This window comes from Leptopilina boulardi, unplaced genomic scaffold (genome assembly GCF_019393585.1).
Source record: "Leptopilina boulardi isolate dan_hultmark-lab unplaced genomic scaffold, ZJU_Lbou_2.1 LbouV2_64, whole genome shotgun sequence".
NCBI classification, from domain to species: domain Eukaryota; kingdom Metazoa; phylum Arthropoda; class Insecta; order Hymenoptera; family Figitidae; genus Leptopilina; species Leptopilina boulardi.
In genome coordinates this window covers 282,820-300,313 of record NW_026138010.1, presented here as the reverse complement: position 1 = coordinate 300,313, position 17,494 = coordinate 282,820, and the positions used below count along the sequence as shown (strand labels likewise).

Genomic DNA, 17,494 nt, shown 5'->3' with positions numbered 1-17,494 from the left:
ATATTTTCTTTTCGTTAAATAACAAATATCAATTTATAATAACAATTACTATATATATATATGTTTCATAATGAAAGACAAAGAGAAAATCTATTTCAATTAAATAACTTAAAATTTCATCTGAGTCTAAATTTTTTAATTTGGATTGAAATTTCTCGACTCATTTGATTCATTTTCGAGTTCCCTAGAAATTTTTACTAGAAGCAGACGCCAGACGTCACACACTTTATCAAAAATGCGCTAAAAATTCCAATTCGGAAACGGCCCTAGACTTGAACCTATTCTGGAACCGCCTTGAAGTTAAGGCTTGTCGGTTAAATCGACTTTCGCCGAATCTCACGCTTCCGACTGCTGACAGTGGTGCGATTCAATTCTATAATTTTAATATGTCGATGGTTATGTGATATATCATGTTTAAAAAAAGTTTCCTGTTTTTAGAAAAGTGTGGTTATTATGGGTCTATAGAGTATCGTTTATAAACATTGTTTTTTTATTTAAAAAAATAAATTTAGGGCAAATATGTTTAAATTAAAATTACTAACAGTTTCTCGGCCCCGAGTAACAATTAATCGGTTATTTACCAAAAATTATTTGTGTCAACGTCAGGAAGTAACAGGTTTACCGGTTAGACTTAGAATTTTATCAGAATCTAAAGTAGTAAATTTGTGCACATCTAGAGAAAAAATTGGAGGATATTGTCAGAATTTAATGATTATTTCAACAAGGACATTTTCTACCAAAAAACCCTTTGACAAAAGTTCTTCGAGGTTAGTTTCAGTTCATAACTTGTATACTTTAGTTGACTGTTTTAAAATAATATCGATCCATAATGTAAGTATAATAAAACTTGAATTGTTTAATTTGAAAACGGATAGTTCCAGTGAAGATGGAGATCAATCGGATGAATATCCTGCTACTTTACCAGCAACAGTAGTTGTTCCAGAAATTTGGCCTCACGTTCCAGTTATAGCAATCAATAGACATCCAGTCTTTCCTCGTTTTGTAAAACTTATTGAAATAACAAATCCAATTCTTATTGACTTGATTAGACGAAAAGTGAAATTAAATCAACCATATATAGGAATATTCTTAAAAAAGAACGAAGAGTAAGTTTGTCTCTTAGATTATAAAAAATTACATTTTAACTAGTACTAAGTAATTGTCTTTGGTTTAATGATTTTTAATAGAAATGAATCGGAAGTGGTTCAGAATTTAGATGACGTTTATTCAGTTGGAACTTTTGCACAAATTCATGAAGCTCAAGATTTGGGGGATCGTTTAAAACTCGTTGTAATGGCTCATAGGCGAATAAAAATTGTGGGCCAGATATTAGAGGAAATAACTCCCAAGTCTACACATGGTAAGAAGAAGAATTTTTGAATGCATAATATTATTATCATCATGCGAGAATGTGGTTGGACATGGTTGGTATGTCATGCCCAACCACATACTCTCTCATATGTAATTATTTATTTCTTTTTAAATTTTAAAAGGAAAGTAAATTTTTAACTTACATAATGTTAAATATATTCTTGGAATGATCTACTTTACACAGAGATGAAACTGACGTTTCCTATATTAAATACGACAATTACCGTTCCTGTAGACGATGCAATGAGCGGTGGCAGTAAGAAAGCTCGTAGGCCTTTTCTGCGAAAGAAAGTGGAGCAGAAACACACTGACGATGTAAAAACAGAGCCTGTGGAAGAAACTATCTCAGAAGTAGCCGTTGCAGAAGAAAAATCGATTGACGAAACACAGAAAGTAAATCCACAACTTGCTGAGCATTCTGCGCAACCATTTTTGATGGCTGAAGTTGTAAATATTACACATGAGAAATTTAGACAAACCGAGGAAATTAAGGTAGAAAATGTAGCATAATGTAAGCATAATTAATTGCATGTCCTTACATACTATCAATATATGTTACATACTGTTTTTAGGCATTGACCCAAGAATTAATTAAAACTATTAGAGATATAATTAGCATGAATCCTTTATATCGCGAATCTCTGCAACAAATGTTACATCAAGGACAAAGAGTAGTTGACAATCCAGTTTATCTCAGTGATTTGGGGGCCGCTTTAACAGGTGCTGATGCTCAAGAGCTCCAGCAAGTTCTTGAAGAAATGGATGTAGGCCTTGTTTACTTTTAAATCAATATTTTTCATTTAATGTAATTACATTTTAAACAAATTTATTTTCAATAATAATTTAGATTCTTAAAAGACTTCGATTGTCTTTAGCGCTTTTAAAAAAAGAGTATGACCTGTGTAAACTTCAACAAAAAATTGGAAGAGAAGTTGAAGAGAAAGTCAAGCAGCAACATAGAAAGTACATACTTCACGAACAAATGAAAGCAATAAAGAAGGAATTGGGACTTGAGAAAGATGACAAGGATGCTATTGAAGAAAAGTTTAGAGAAAGAATTCGACAGAAAGTAGTTCCAAAACCGGTTATGGATGTTTTGGAAGAAGAATTGAATAAATTAAGTTTCTTGGAAAGTCACAGCAGCGAATTCAAGTTAGTGACAAAGTTTTATTATTTTTGGAGAAAAAATTATTCTAACCTGAACTTAATAATGAAATTGATTACTTTTCTAGTGTGACAAGAAATTATTTAGACTGGTTAACTTCTATGCCTTGGGGAGTAACAAGTCCGGAAAATTTAAATCTGCAACGGGCTGTCGAAATTTTAAATAACGATCATTACGGAATGGAGGATGTCAAGAAATTAATACATGGTGAATAATAAAAATAAACATATATTAAAATGTACAAGAGTAACATTGTTTGAATAAATTGCTTTTAGAATTTATTGCCGTCAGTCAATTGAAAGGATCGACACAAGGAACAATTTTATGCTTTCATGGTCCACCTGGAGTGGGAAAAACTTCAATAGCAAAGTCAATTTCAAAAGCCTTAAATAGAGAGTATTTTCGGTTCAGTGTCGGAGGAATGACTGATGTTGCCGAAATTAAAGGACACAGAAGAACCTACGTAGGCGCTATGCCTGGTAAAGTGATTCAGTGCTTGAAAAAAACAAAAACCGAAAATCCATTAATTTTGATTGATGAAGTTGACAAGATAGGAAAGTATGTATACCCTTTCGATTGCGTGCAGATGTTTGCAATTTAATGAAATTAATTTAATTCTTTTCAGAGGTCATCAAGGAGACCCAGCATCGGCTCTTTTAGAATTGTTGGACCCGGAGCAGAACGCAAACTTTTTAGATCACTATCTTGATGTTGCGGTTGATTTATCAAAAGTGCTCTTCATTTGCACAGCAAATGTCATTGACACGATTCCGGGACCTCTCAAAGATAGAATGGAAATGATTGAAATGTCCGGATATGTTGCCGAGGAGAAGCTCGCTATAGCACAACAATATTTGGTCCCACAAGCAATGAAAGACTCTGGCCTTTCAAATGAACAGATAGTAATTCATGACAACGCTTTGAACTCACTGATTAAGTCTTATTGTCGAGAATCCGGAGTTAGGAATTTGCAAAAATATATCGGTAAAGTACATAGGAATGTAGCTTACAAAATTGTGACGAAAGAAACAGAAAAAATTCATGTCTTGTGCGATAATCTCGAAGACTTTGTGGGAAAACCATTATTTATGCACGACAGAATGTATCAAGTTACTCCTCCAGGTGTAGTTATGGGGCTTGCATGGACAGCTATGGGAGGATCAACTCTTTTTATAGAAACCAGAACAAAATTTATGGAAACCACGAAAAAATATAAAGGTTCTTTGAATTACACAGGGCATCTTGGAGATGTGATGAAAGAATCAATCAGCATTTCAAAAATTGTAGCAGAAAGCTTTTTAAGCACTGTTGATCCTTCTAATGAATTTTTTCAACATGCGCATCTTCACTTGCATGTACCTGAAGGTGCTACTCCTAAAGATGGACCCAGTGCTGGAGTCACGATTGCAACTGCCCTTATTTCTCTAGCGAAAAATCAGGCAATTAGACAAGATGTTGCCATGACAGGGGAACTCAGCTTAACGGGAAAAGTTCTCCCAGTTGGGGGAATTAAAGAAAAAACAATTGCTGTAAGCACTTTAAAGCTAAATTTTCAATGGACCCTTCGCATTTATTCTTTTCCTTTAATACTAAATAAAAAAATATTTTTCAGGCGAAACGTGTTGGAGCTAAATGTATAATTTTGCCAGAAGGAAATGAGAGAGATTTCAATAATCTTGCAAAATATATCACCGAAGGTCTAGAAGTGCACTTTGTTTCTTCCTTTAAAGAAGTATACAGGATATGTTTTGAAAATGGCACCGACCAATTCCATGGCTCTTTCCAGACTCCACAAATTCAACAGTCACCTCTTTTTTCCGAGCCAGAAAAAACATAAATGAATATGCATCAAACCTTTACCTCCAGAAACAAGTTTCAATAGAAATTTAAAAATTATTATCAAGATTGTTAATTTTTATATGAATTGGGTATTCAGAATGTTGAAACTACTTTGAATACACTGTAGCGTAGAAAAATATATTTTTCAATTCTGATAAAGAAGATTACATTGTAAATATGTACAGCATTTTTTGTTCATTTTACTTATTTTTTGCCAACTGCAACTGCAAATTTTTAGTGGTTAAACATTCAAGATAAGAATATATTATGGAAGTGTTGATTAAAAATTGTATTTGAAACAGTTATAATTGTAATAAATCGATAATACAGCCTTATCCTTATTTTCAAAGTTGCAAACAATGAGGATATTTTTCAATACAAATTTAAATTTCGACTACCAAAACAAAACAAATTTTTATTATAGTACACACATTCATTCCTTATAATTATAAATAAACGATCTGATACTTTTCAATAAATTGATTTTAAAATCAACTACAATTGTTATCTAGGAATATCCATTTTGCTTAATCGAATAATAAAGTCACAAAGTCGCATTTGCACCTGAATTTCCACTGGATTGGTTGTAACATAAAAACCAGGTACACCGGCTTTTTCAAGAATACTCTGTTGATCAGAAACTTTTTGATCTAATTGCAAAACTAATTTCATGTCAGTTGTTTTTAATTCTTCCTTATGTTTTTTATTCAGCGCATCTTTTGCAGACGCTCGATCTTCTTCAATAATTAATGTGGACATTGTTTCCTGTACTTCAATTTTATGATGATTCAATAACTGTAATCGTTGCTGAAAAAGATGTTTTTCTGTAACGTGCTGAATTTCCATAAGCCCTTTGACAATTTCAAAAATAGTATCGTTTAAAAGAGAATTTGCTAATCCCGACAATAACTCATATGGAAGTCGCATTTGATATTTTGGAGGCAGTGTGGAAGCCATTTGTTGAAGTTGCTCAACTAGGAAGTATAGTTTTCTTTGTAAATCATGAGGAGTTGGATCTGCATCCATTATTTACTTCTTGTTATTTCAAACTGTCAACAAAATACGCAGCAAACACCATAACACTGCACTGAAAAAAAAAGGAAACTTTTTAACATATTACAACTCTAAAATTATTACCATTTTCTGTACTTTTACAATTGAATTGTCTTGCATGCTTTAATTGCACTTATGTTTATGTGGATTTTATACAAATACAAATTGGAAATGTATACATTTTTTTTCTCACTAGGGGAAGTGTCACGTATAGGGGTTTCTCTGTTCTGCATTTTACATTTTGACAGTAATCAGTATATATATTCCTCTTATATATTTTTTATACGCTGGCTCTATACCTACGCTAACGTAAACTGATTTCCAAAACTATAGTTACGCGAAGTGTAAATACACTTCATCATTACACTAGCGTAGTAAAAAACATGTGAATGCAAAATAGTAAACACGGCCTTCGGCCGCGTAAGGTACTGCTCGCTTTTCTTTTTAAAAAAACCTTGGCGAGAGGGGGTGGATATGGCCGAAAGTATTTTGCGAAATTCGTTGGATCCTGAATAATGGTGAATTTTTTTTTTTTTTACGATAAGTGAAAAGTGAAACTTACCCCACGGGTGTCACTTTTCGAAACTTTTTTCATTTCGCGTAGGTTTAGTTTTGGGAGATCGGTTTACGTTAATTTTTCATTTCGCTGTCACTTCGCGTAGGTTTAGTTTTGAAATATCAGCTTACGTTAGCGTAGAAATAGGCACTTCGTTTTTTATATACTATAATATATAGTAAACAAACAGGCCTAACCTCACTATAAAGTATTTAATCGTAAATCTGTAGATTTCGCAAATGCAACTGAGTCAAATGTCTAATACAATTAACAATGTATACTTTATAGTTCTTTCATGTCCATAAGCGTTTCAAGGGCTCAAAATATCTGAATAAATATGAAAAAGGTGCCTTTGAATTTAATTCTAGATTTCGATTATAACGTGTCGTCTGCTTTGTTTACGGTCGTATGGGCCAACGCACAATAGTACGCGAACAAGATACATGCGTTAGAAAAGGACAGAGATATATTTGTGTCCTTTTCTATCTCATGAACCACGTTCGTCAAGCTGTTCTGCTTTGGCCTTAGGCTGTGTCTGTGCCAGGCCAGTTCATCGAGATATTTCGAGTTCATGATATGACGTCAGAGGCTTGGAGGGACAATAAACAGACGACACAATGTTATTCTTATGGGGAAGAAAATTTGTTTCCACTTTCATCAATTTTATGCATATTTTAAACGTGACAAACGCTTGTTGACATATAATAAAATTAAAATGTGTGTTGATAATTAGTTTTGTTATATATTTGATTCAATTGCATTGATAGATTCTCTGAATTCGTGATAAAATATAAATTTTGAGGTTAGGGGTGTTTGTTTACTAATCACATTTTATGTGATTACATAATATATCACATAATATTTTATATCTTTTTAATAACATACATCTCGATGAACTGACACAGCCTAATATACAGGTCCCGAAACTCCCATTCATGGGATGAACGTCAGATAGCGTGACCAAAAGTTTCTCGTATAGGCCGCAATAAAGACGAGGGCGTAATAATCGAGTTGTGTTCAAATGTAAACAAATGTCTTTAACCTCTAAATACATTGGCTGAGTGTAAAATTTTTTTGTAATATTAAGAAAAGTAAAAGAAATAAATAAAAAAGTTCATGCAGTTATTTTTTTCTATTATTATTTCTAAATATAAATTGAATATTAGTACAACCATTTTATACTTCTTATGGAGCGTTCACAGCTCGGCTGCCTGTGCAGGCATCAGTTAGAGTAAGAGAGACACAAATATGTTTCTTCTTTTTCTTCTTAAGCCCTTTCTCCAATATGTTCCTAAATGTTTGCGTTGCGTGATTGACGCGTTGGTTCGCAAGCGCAGTGACGTCATCAAAGCATTGATACCAATCGCGAGCAAAAAGTCCTTAACATCGTCGGAAAGCAAAACCATAAAGGAGCTTCTACAATAGGTCCAAGAAGCAAGTCGAACTTCAAGGCCTTTTCCGAATTGGGATTTTTGTCGCACTTTTGATAAAGTGTATACTCGGGAAGTATGCAGTTTCCTTGTTTTTCCATGCGAAAACAAGGAAACTGCATACTTCCCGAGTATACACTTTATCAAAAGTGCGACAAAAATCCCAATTCGGAAAAGGCCTTGAAGTTCGACTTGCTTCTTGGACCTATTGTAGAAGCTCCTTAATGGGTGTTTTCGGGAGTTGCTGACAGTAAAAAATTACCAAATCAGAATAAACATGCTGATGGATCTGCCAATCACAACATACTGACAGTATACTTACAGTTACAGCAACTCCCGAAAACACCGAATATGAGTGAGAGAAAGTGATATCAGTTCATCTCTTTCGATTTCTCCTCAGCTTTTATTTCACGTCGACATGGGACAGAACACGAAAATTATGTAGTTTATGGTCACAAGGTAGTCCTCACATGATTTAATCCAAGGGGAATAGACTAAAGGAGACTAATTATACTCATACATCCCCATAGGTGGCGAAAAAAACAGATAGATACCACCAACGTACGCACGTCAAGAAATATCTGTTTTGATCTGTTAGCTGTGTTATTCTTTTGAATAACATAACATAAATTTAGGTATATTTCTATAACATATTAAATAATTTAATCACTGTCTATTTAGCAAGCTTATTTTAAAAAATATGGTTATATATACATAGCACAGGTATTTATCATTTCCCAAAATATATACCTAAGTATTTACAAAATAAAAACAATTGATTTGCATTAATAACATTAATTTTTATTTGGAAATGTAAAGTTTAAATATAATTTTAAATATATCTATAGTTATAAAGTTTTTTCATAATGGTATAAAAAAAAGATTTTTGACACAACTTTAATTAAATAATATAATAAATACAATATTAAATAATATTTCATAAATTAACGAACCTTATAAACTGGCAAAAATTTTAATCATCATTTATATAATAACGGTAACTTATATTAAATTTTAAATAATGAAATATATTTCATTATATCATAATATATAAATAAAAATTTAAAACACATAATTTAAACTAAAAAATTTACACTTTGGCGAATTCTAAACTTACCTCATACATTATTTATTTATTTCACCGAAAACATGTGATTCTGACGGAAAACCATATATCACGATGTATGCTATTAACTAAGAAGCACATGTTCATTTTAGAACTTCTGGTATCTATCTGTTTGCAACGCAGCGCGTGAGAAGTTTCGGAACTAACAGCTTCCGACAAAAATTGACCGTTTTCGTATACACTACATTGGTCTCCTGTAGTCTATCCTCTCTGATTTAATCGAAAGACCATGAAAGGAAAGATCGTTCTAGACTTCTAGAAATAGCACCAACCGATAAATAAAAAAGCCGGTCACTTTGTAAATTCTAATTGCGCCGGTAATTACATGACGAACTTCTGTAGTATTTCCTTTTCATATTTCCATTAATTTGGTTTCCTTATTTCATCGGCAAGATTTTGTCTACAGAAGTAGATAATAATTAAATTTATAAGTCTATATTTATACAGTGAGTAAAGTGAAATTATTTTCACATTTTTATTTCAAATTGAATTTGATGTGATTTTTTTCTTGATATAAATATATACATTACTGTAGTTTAAGAAGTAGTAAAAGTATATTGATTATTAATTTGGTAAGATTTACTTATTAATTTTGTCAAGTTTAATCAAATTAAAATAAATTTTAAATTATGTAAACTATAAAGATGTGAAAGTGAAATAATCTCACGAGCTTTGTCTTAAGAAAATTTAAGGTAAATGTTATTTAATGGGTTTTATAATGTTATCCTGTTTACATAAATATGAAGTAATAAATTAGAAAAATTAATTAATGTTAAGTTGTTTACTAACAATAATTGTATTAATTAACAAATCTTTTGAATATAATGATAATTAATTTTTACAGGATCTACACTAGTGAATAATGTTGAATGTTTAAATTTAGCATCATTTACTGCTGTAGCTTCCGTAAAAATGAATTATTATTTATCATTATATAATATAATCAGTATTAAAATATTATTCGTCGATTGATTAATTATAATGATATATGCATAATATTTTAATGATCTTTTGTTTCAAAAATTATTTTATTTCTGAACCAAAGGTTTCAAAACTCGCATTGTTAAATAAAATACTAACATTTATTGTTCATTAAAGGCTTTAATGAATTTTCATAATAAAAATTATTGGATTAGTTTTATTTATGCGTAAAAAACAATGTCTGTCAGAAGTGATCAGTTGCACGTAATTTCCAAGTTGAAAGTGCAAAATGTACCGTTAAAAAGTTTTATTTAATGAAAATGAATACTACTGATCACGTCTGTCAGTAACTAGGTATATTGCTGTCACAGTATGTTTCGAAAAAAATTTATTAATTTTTGAATTTCTTCTGAAATTTTAAAGGATGACAGATATTTGAGAAAATGAAAAAATATTATTATTATAAGAAGATGTTGATGATAAATGTTTATATATTATGTTAATATATGATAATTTATTACGGTTCCAATTAAATAATACAATTTATTGTTTAAATTGCTTTTAATACAAAAAAATATATTATTTAGAAAGAGACGTTTGAAAATTAAACTAACGTGATAAGAAAAGCAGTAAAATGGAAAAGATTTGTAGACGCTATTAATTTAATTGTTATCAGCAAAGCAGCAGCTTTACTTAAGTTACGTTTTAAAGCAATTTTTTTACTGAATGTGTTTGTTTCAGAACAAAACAGGTTGCATAATAAATGAGACGAGAAACAAGTTACACATACCAATATATTAATTTTCATGTAAGAAGTTCGAGCGCTTTATCAAAAGTTTGCTCTAGATAATATAATAAACATTTGTTGTCATATGTGAACACTACTTAGACTCTAAAGCTTAATTATAATCAAGGTGTACTTTGCATATGAATGTATATATAAGCATTTCCAGGTGCAACTGGTGTCTCTGGATTTTTTAAACGATACATATAGGGTAAATGCACCAGTGGTGGATCAGGTACCAATGGTGGATCAACAGCGTTAAAAAGGTTAAAATAAGCTATTTCTAATTGAACTAAATGTTTCTATCGTTTAGGGGAGGTGTATAGATAAGTTTTATGAAATAAAATCATTTGAAAATATTTAGGAAAACAAAGCAATACAACAATTGTTGATTTTATGCTTTTTCACATGAAATCTTAAAAAATAATTGTTTAGTCTAAATTTTTTTAATTTTTAGAGTAGAAAGTAATCAATTCTTTCGATATAGAATACTTTTGAAAAAAAATTTACATCATTAAGTTATTTTTGTGTAGTGTAAAGGGGTAAATGATCCACGACTGGAGCAATGTCATTTTATTGTTGAATGGGGGTGTGAGGGGGTGTAAACGTTACAAGCAGGTCGAAAACTACACGATAGTGTCCTTGAAGACTTGTTAATTCATACTATTGTAAAGATTACCCTATATTTTTCATTTGAAAAAATCTGTACACCTTTAAAGTCAAAATAATAAATTTAGTAGGCTTAATTGATCCACCACTGGTGCAGTTACCCTATATGCAGAAATATTTTACGTCTTATTAAAATTAATAAGCAAGTGTTTATTATCCTAGCTTTAAAAGTATTAAGCAGTGTGATCCTTTTCTTAATAGCCGCAAAAAAGGTTCCATGTAAATTTATATAATGTTTCAGTTAAGGATATTTCATTGCAATACATATAAATAATCATTAGTTTATTAAAAATGTCAAATCTTGTACAGAAAATCCAATTTTATTATTCATTTTTTGGAAAAGATAAAATTAATCGCTGGGTTTAGTACTGAGTCTTCCTTTTGCGAGTTTGCAACGAATAAGTAAGATTTATGAAAAGTTTTAAAAATAATTTGTGGAAAATTTTCACAAATTTTGAGAAGCAATTTTTAGGAAAATCAAATTTTTAAGTTTTCTTAAAAATTACTTTGGTCATTTTTTTGTAAATTGAAGTAATTAAATCACAGGATAAAAAAGAAGAAATTGTAAAAATATAAAAAGAAAACAAATATATACGATTTCATTTGGCAATTATCAGTTGGCTGCTTTATGTAAACGACAGTTTAAAAAAATTAAAAATCAAATAATATTACTGCGATCCATCTTAAAAAAAAAACAACTTTGTGCTTTGCAATACATCTTTTGTTTACGTTTAAGTTTAAAATTTACTGTGACAACTCGCATCTTGGCATTGTAAACTTGCTGCAAACAGTTATGCTATCTGGGAAAAATTTAATAACAAGTGCGAAATGCCAGGACTGCCCCCAGTATTGTCTGTCGAAGTACGGCAAATATGTTACTAGGTCAGTATTGGTGAGCAATTCGTCTCATTACTGGGCTATATTGGCACCGGTTCTCAGAAATTTTAATTTGACAAATCATCTTTCCAATGTTGAGACAAATTTCGGTCCATTAATGGCGCATCAATGGCGAAAGATTTGAGTCTTTTACGTTAAATTCTTTTTACCAATGATGAGTCGAATCTCGTCCCCATAATGGCGCATCAGTGGCAGAAGTGTTTAATCTTTTGCGGCAAATTACCTTTTATAATAGGGTCAAACCATTATATTTCAACTAAAGTGGTCGCTGACTAATTTTTAAAAATTATAATACTTTGCAGGAATGATTTTGAAGTTATCAAGATCACGAAATGAAAAGAATTTTATTAAAAATTTAAATATTTATTGTAAAATATGAATTTAAAGTATATGAGGTGCTAAAAACTGTCAATTTTTTAGCCATTAGAAAATATGCAAAAAAACATAGAATTTACCATAAAAATAAAAAAAAATTATTGGAATTTACTAAGAATGAATAAATTTATCATTATCAATTGATATAATTATTTAAAGATGTGAAGTAATATATAAAATATGATTTCCAAGTGCACCTGTCAAATAACCTAATTTTGCGATTTTTATTCATTAATTATAAAAAATAGAAAACATTAAATTAAATAAAAACTTACCAAATATGAAGTTCTTGCCATAAACTTTTAGAATTTCTTTGCACTTTTCTTCTTTTCTATTCATAAGTATGAAAAATTTAAAAAATAAAATAGCTACTTTGTCTATTTTCACTATTTTTGAAAGTCAATAACTTTCTTGGAGAAAAATGAAAAAATATGGGGTTTCGAAAATTATTTAAATACACACTACATATACATTCACTGAAAATTTCGCCTAAAAAATACGAAATTTTTAATCTACTTTATCTTCGAAAATAGCTTCGGGACCAATGCGAAATTTTCAGTGAATGTATATGTAGTGTGTATTTAAATAATTTTCGAAACCCCATATTTTTTCATTTTTCTCCAAGAAAGTTATTGACTTTCAAAAATAGTGAAAATAGACAAAGTAGCTATTTTATTTTTTAAATTTTTCATACTTATGAATAGAAAAGAAGAAAAGTGCAAAGAAATTCTAAAAGTTTATGGCAAGAACTTCATATTTGGTAAGTTTTTATTTAATTTAATGTTTTCTATTTTTTATAATTAATGAATAAAAATCGCAAAATTAGGTTATTTGACAGGTGCACTTGGAAATCATATTTTATATATTACTTCACATCTTTAAATAATTATATCAATTGATAATGATAAATTTATTCATTCTTAGTAAATTCCAATAATTTTTTTTTATTTTTATGGTAAATTCTATGTTTTTTTGCATATTTTCTAATGGCTAAAAAATTGACAGTTTTTAGCACCTCATATACTTTAAATTCATATTTTACAATAAATATTTAAATTTTTAATAAAATTCTTTTCATTTCGTGATCTTGATAACTTCAAAATCATTCCTGCAAAGTATTATAATTTTTAAAAATTAGTCAGCGACCACTTTAGTTGAAATATAATGGTTTGACCCAATAATGAGACGAATCTCGGCCTAGTAATGACGCATTAACGGCTGAAATGTTTTTTTAGATCAAAACATTTTTGCGTAGTGTAGTGGTTGACGTGTTAGACTTCGACACGTTAGTTTGCGAGTTCGATCCCCGCGAGCGTTAGAATTTTTAAATGTTTAAAAGATTGCGTTTTCTGCACGGAGAAAACTGGAGTGTTAAATTTTCAATGTTAAAAATTTATTTAGTCAATCTGATCTTCTTAAGGGGTTAAACCACTCTCGAATTTTCAAAAAAGCAAAAAAAATTTTTTCCTCTAAAAGGTGTTTAAGGGTATATAAAATACGAATCAATATCAATTATAAGTAGAAACACTTTTTAAGTGCTTGAATTTGAACCCGATCGTGGTACACGGAAAAAAATAGTTCACGAAACTTTCGTAAACTATAGTTTTTCACTTTTGGACGGTCCCAAAGTTTGGAAATCTTTCATTAACTTTTTCCGAGATTTCACGAACGTTCATCACTCTCTTCATAACAATCAATGTCTGCGCACGCGCACAAAAAAAGTTCGTAAAATCTTGAAAAAAATTAATGACAGGGTTGCCAGATTGGGCTACAAAGCGCGATTTGGGCTATTTTTTGGGAATGTTTCGCGGCTTAAATTTCAGTTTCGCTAAAAGTAGCAATTTGGGCTATTTTTTCTTATAAAATTGCTTTTTTGGGCTACTAGGACATTTTTTTTAACAATACTAGAAAATCGAATAGTAAATCATTAAAAGTATGAAAACTGTCAATTGGCGCCTTGTAGTGAATTTGTTTGAAAATCACTTCGAAAAGTGTTCATCGGTTGCCAGTGCTACGTTTTTCTAAATTTACGTTCCTGTTCATGTTAAAATGTTGTTTCAGTTTTTATTGAAAAATTTTAATACCTGCGATACCTGTATATTAAAGTTATTTAATATATAAAAATAAAAATTTTATTAGCATAATAATAAAAAGAAATAAAAAAAGTAACTTTTAAATTAGTCTTACATCTATTTTTTCATATATATATATAAAATTGTTATTAACAAAAAATTATTTACAAATTTTTTATAAATTTGTAAATATTTGAAGCTTCCCGCGGTTTTTGGGCTACGTCAGTGCCGTCTATCCGCGGTTCGGCGCGTTGAAACTCTGGCAACCCTGATTAATGAAAGATTTCCAAACTATTTTTTTCCGTGTACTGTACTGGGTGCTCGGCTAAGGTATTTTTCTATAGGGTAAGTCCCAGGGAGATGGCCAACTCAAATATTTTCCAGAATTTGTTACTAACTGTCACTTATTATCGATATTCAAACTTGATTTAATGACAGAATGTAAATAAAAGCAAAAAATATGTCGAAAAAAATGTTGTATGAAATATAAACCTTCTTTATTGGTGTGCCTAGTTCTGAAAACAGGTGTTATGTTCACGTTTTTTATTGTAGTAGTGTATTTTTTTGGAATAATTGTTAATTTTTTGTTTTCTTGAACAGTACACGACCTAAGCTTTGTAATAACCTAGAAATTAGATACTAATTTTTTCTATTTATTTAAATAATATATGTGTCTTTCTGTCTTATGACTTCGGGAGAGATGGCCATGCTATGATAATGTGAAGCGGGCACTCTTTTTTTCGTTACCAGCTCCTCTTAAATTCCGTAATTTACTAAATAAAACATTAAATCAATGAAAAATGTTATTTTATTTTCATTACAATTATTGACAATTGGATTTACTTTAATATTTGTCATTTTTAACTTGATGAATATTATTCTGAATTTAATAAAAAATGTTCGAAAATTGTTTTTAGAAGAAGATAAGAGCTCTATAAATGATTTCAAAGCAAAATCTGCGGTAAACCAAAAGCCAAAATTAATTTAAAGCATTGGCCATCTGTCTCAGACACCTATAGCCATCTTACCTGTATATTTCGGGAGAGATGGCCAATTGCAGTTTTTTAAGAAACATTAGTTTTCAAATTGTTATCATTAAATATTTTAAATATTTTTTTGTTTTTTCAAAATATAGTCTTCACTGTTTAATAAGCAATAAAAATTAATACATAAATTGCTTCTGTTTTATTTTTACGGATATTTAAAAAAACTATGGCCACCTATCCCGGACTTACCCTATATATAATCTAATGCAGTAACATTTCTACTTTATTTTAAATCTTCGCTATTAATTTTTACAACTAGTCAGTGAAATTCCACTGATTATATGGCGCTGGTATTGCAGATTAAAGGTATATCCAATAAATCATAATTAAAACTTTAAACGCATTTTTCTTAAAACAACTTTTGTTAGTAAATAAAAATTCGTATAATTATATTAAAATTTAGTATAACATAACTCAAATAAGATATTTATAAATAGTTAAATTATTTTGTGCAACACCTGTAAATGAAGCACAAAGTTGTTGATTTCTGCATTCTGATAAAGTGTGCAGCAAAGTACATTTTGATGCACACTTTCAAGCATATTAGACAACATAACCTTAAATTTATTCTTCAAAACAGCATATAAAATAGCTTTTTTCTTGCAGATGTTGCACAAAGCACTGTGTGCAACTCGAGCGGAAAGTAGCATTTTCCTACGAGATTTCAATCTCGTCGGAAAACAGCTTCTTTCCGCTCTCGTTGCACAATGTACTATTTCTCTTCGAAAAAATTGTCTTTTTATACGAATTATTACAAGGATAGCTGACAAATAAAACTTCTTAATTACTGAAAATTTAAAAACCATATGTAATGAAATGAAAAATGTTCTAATTTAATTCTTATAATATATAAATTAAATATTTTTAATCGTTTATATTAATTTTTTTTGCAATTAAACATTTCTTGTCAAAAAATTGAAAAAAACGATAAATTTTGACTAGTTTTACACTCCTCATAGTAAGTTTAATTATCCTGTTTTCTCTGTGTGTCAGGACTTGTGTTATAAATGTATTATGAATTAATTAGTTAATTAATAATTAAATCTTTTTTAACTTTTGCAATACTGGGTCGCAATCGGCCCACTATTGTCTGCCCAGACTCGGTGTCAGTTTTGCCAATACTATATGCCAGCATTGGGCCGTGTTGATTTTGCACTTGGGATACAATAAAAGAATTTAAAGTATACTGCCTTTTCAATAAGAAACTTGATGAACTTGGTGAAAATTCAAAATACGTGTATGAAATGTGCAATAGTAGGTACTGTAAAGTTTAAACAAAGAATATATATACAATGTTCAATGTATGTATTTGATTCCATACTCAATACTAAGATGAAATAATAATACATATATGATATGAAAAATTATTATTTGATGACTTGTTTTGATGTTTGTTAAACTACAGTTATTGCACGTGTTTGCTTTTCTGCGCGTCAAATTCAAAAATGACATTTGCGCACATGACAAACGCGTGCAATATATTTAAGATTCCTTTTATAACAACAAAATATCACTCAATAGATTTTCTAGTAAAAATTAGAGAGAGAGAGAGAGAGAGAGAGAGAGAGGGGGGGGGTAGGACTCTGACACCTCAGAAGTAAATTAAAGAAGAAAATATTCCAATTAAAATTCATTTGCCTCAGTATATGTATATTCATTAGATTATGATGTTTGAAAGACAACATCGTGCATACTTACGAAACTAACCGTGCACTCTTCGTGATTCACTGATTCCGGAAACTGTTACTATACTGATAATCTATAGTTCCACGATTTTTCGCTTTTGCATACACTATTATAAATAATAATCTAAAATTAAATAGTCTTATCAGAAAAAAGTTTTATTGGCTTTGAAAAAGATTATTGAGGTAATAAATATAGACAAGCAACAAAACTCAAAAGCTTTTAAAGCAAAAAGCAAAATTTTAAATAATTTTCGTTTTCTATGACTACTAAAAACTGAACACAGTTCAGTTCCTATATGATTAATTCTTATATGAGATCATATATATGATCCCACGTGAGGATTTTTAATATGATTTCATGGCAGATTTTTTGTAATAATTTTTTATTTAAGAATCGAAAAAGATTTGATGTATGATTTGATATAGGAAAATTTATGGTTAAGGATTGAGCAATGAATTTTAGTATATGTTTTTTAATGAGAAAACACGAAGGAAATTGACATAA

At 29.9% G+C, this 17,494-nt stretch overlaps 3 protein-coding genes across 10 annotated transcripts in view; 2 read left to right on the top strand and 1 right to left on the bottom strand.

The window, feature by feature from the left end:
- Positions 1-215: 215 nt before the first annotated feature.
- On the top strand, positions 216-4,710 carry LOC127290389 (lon protease homolog, mitochondrial). Of its 2 annotated transcripts, none has more exons than XM_051318900.1 (10): positions 216-767; positions 876-1,106; positions 1,188-1,360; positions 1,556-1,863; positions 1,944-2,135; positions 2,219-2,523; positions 2,604-2,743; positions 2,812-3,094; positions 3,162-4,065; positions 4,149-4,710. In XM_051318900.1, exons 1-10 carry the CDS (start codon positions 520-522, stop codon positions 4,371-4,373), a joined length of 3,009 nt encoding a protein of 1,002 aa, XP_051174857.1. In that variant the 5' UTR covers positions 216-519; the 3' UTR covers positions 4,374-4,710. The 2 variants fall into 2 exon arrangements, with proteins under 2 accessions (XP_051174857.1, XP_051174858.1); XM_051318901.1 differs by having other exon boundaries at positions 217-767; positions 1,607-1,863.
- LOC127290392 (gonadal protein gdl) lies at positions 4,493-17,101 on the bottom strand. 6 transcript variants are annotated; one of them, XM_051318915.1, is made up of 2 exons: positions 17,003-17,101; positions 4,493-5,462 (listed from the first exon to the last, which is right to left on the bottom strand). In XM_051318915.1, the coding sequence occupies exon 2, from the start codon at positions 5,399-5,401 to the stop codon at positions 4,880-4,882; it is 522 nt and encodes a 173-aa protein (XP_051174872.1). In that variant the 5' UTR covers positions 5,402-5,462; positions 17,003-17,101; the 3' UTR covers positions 4,493-4,879. The 6 variants fall into 6 exon arrangements, with proteins under 6 accessions (XP_051174872.1, XP_051174871.1, XP_051174868.1 ...); XM_051318914.1 differs by lacking the exon at positions 17,003-17,101 and adding an exon at positions 8,532-8,685; XM_051318911.1 differs by lacking the exon at positions 17,003-17,101 and adding an exon at positions 6,182-6,414.
- LOC127290390 (uncharacterized) overlaps positions 8,828-17,494 on the top strand; it is a 43,468-nt gene continuing 34,801 nt past the window's right edge. Inside the window, exon 1 of one of the 2 annotated variants that reach the window (XM_051318903.1) lies at positions 8,828-8,986. The gene's annotated coding sequence lies outside the window, so the exon portion shown is untranslated. The remainder of the gene's footprint in view (positions 8,987-17,494) is intronic. The other variant, XM_051318904.1, reaches the window with a different exon arrangement.

What these genes read in the sequence shown, in the direction of transcription:
- LOC127290389 (XM_051318900.1), top strand. Translation starts at nt 520, where the DNA reads ATGTTTAAATTAAAATTACTAACAGTTTCTCGGCCCCGAGTAACAATT. An exon ending in TTTGACAAAAGTTCTTCGAG is followed by an intron (nt 768 to 875) that starts GTTAGTTTCAGT and finishes GAAAACGGATAG; the next exon opens with TTCCAGTGAAGATGGAGATC. An exon ending in AGTCACAGCAGCGAATTCAA is followed by an intron (nt 2,524 to 2,603) that starts GTTAGTGACAAA and finishes TTACTTTTCTAG; the next exon opens with TGTGACAAGAAATTATTTAG.
- LOC127290392 (XM_051318915.1), bottom strand. Translation starts at nt 5,401, where the DNA reads ATGGATGCAGATCCAACTCCTCATGATTTACAAAGAAAACTATACTTC.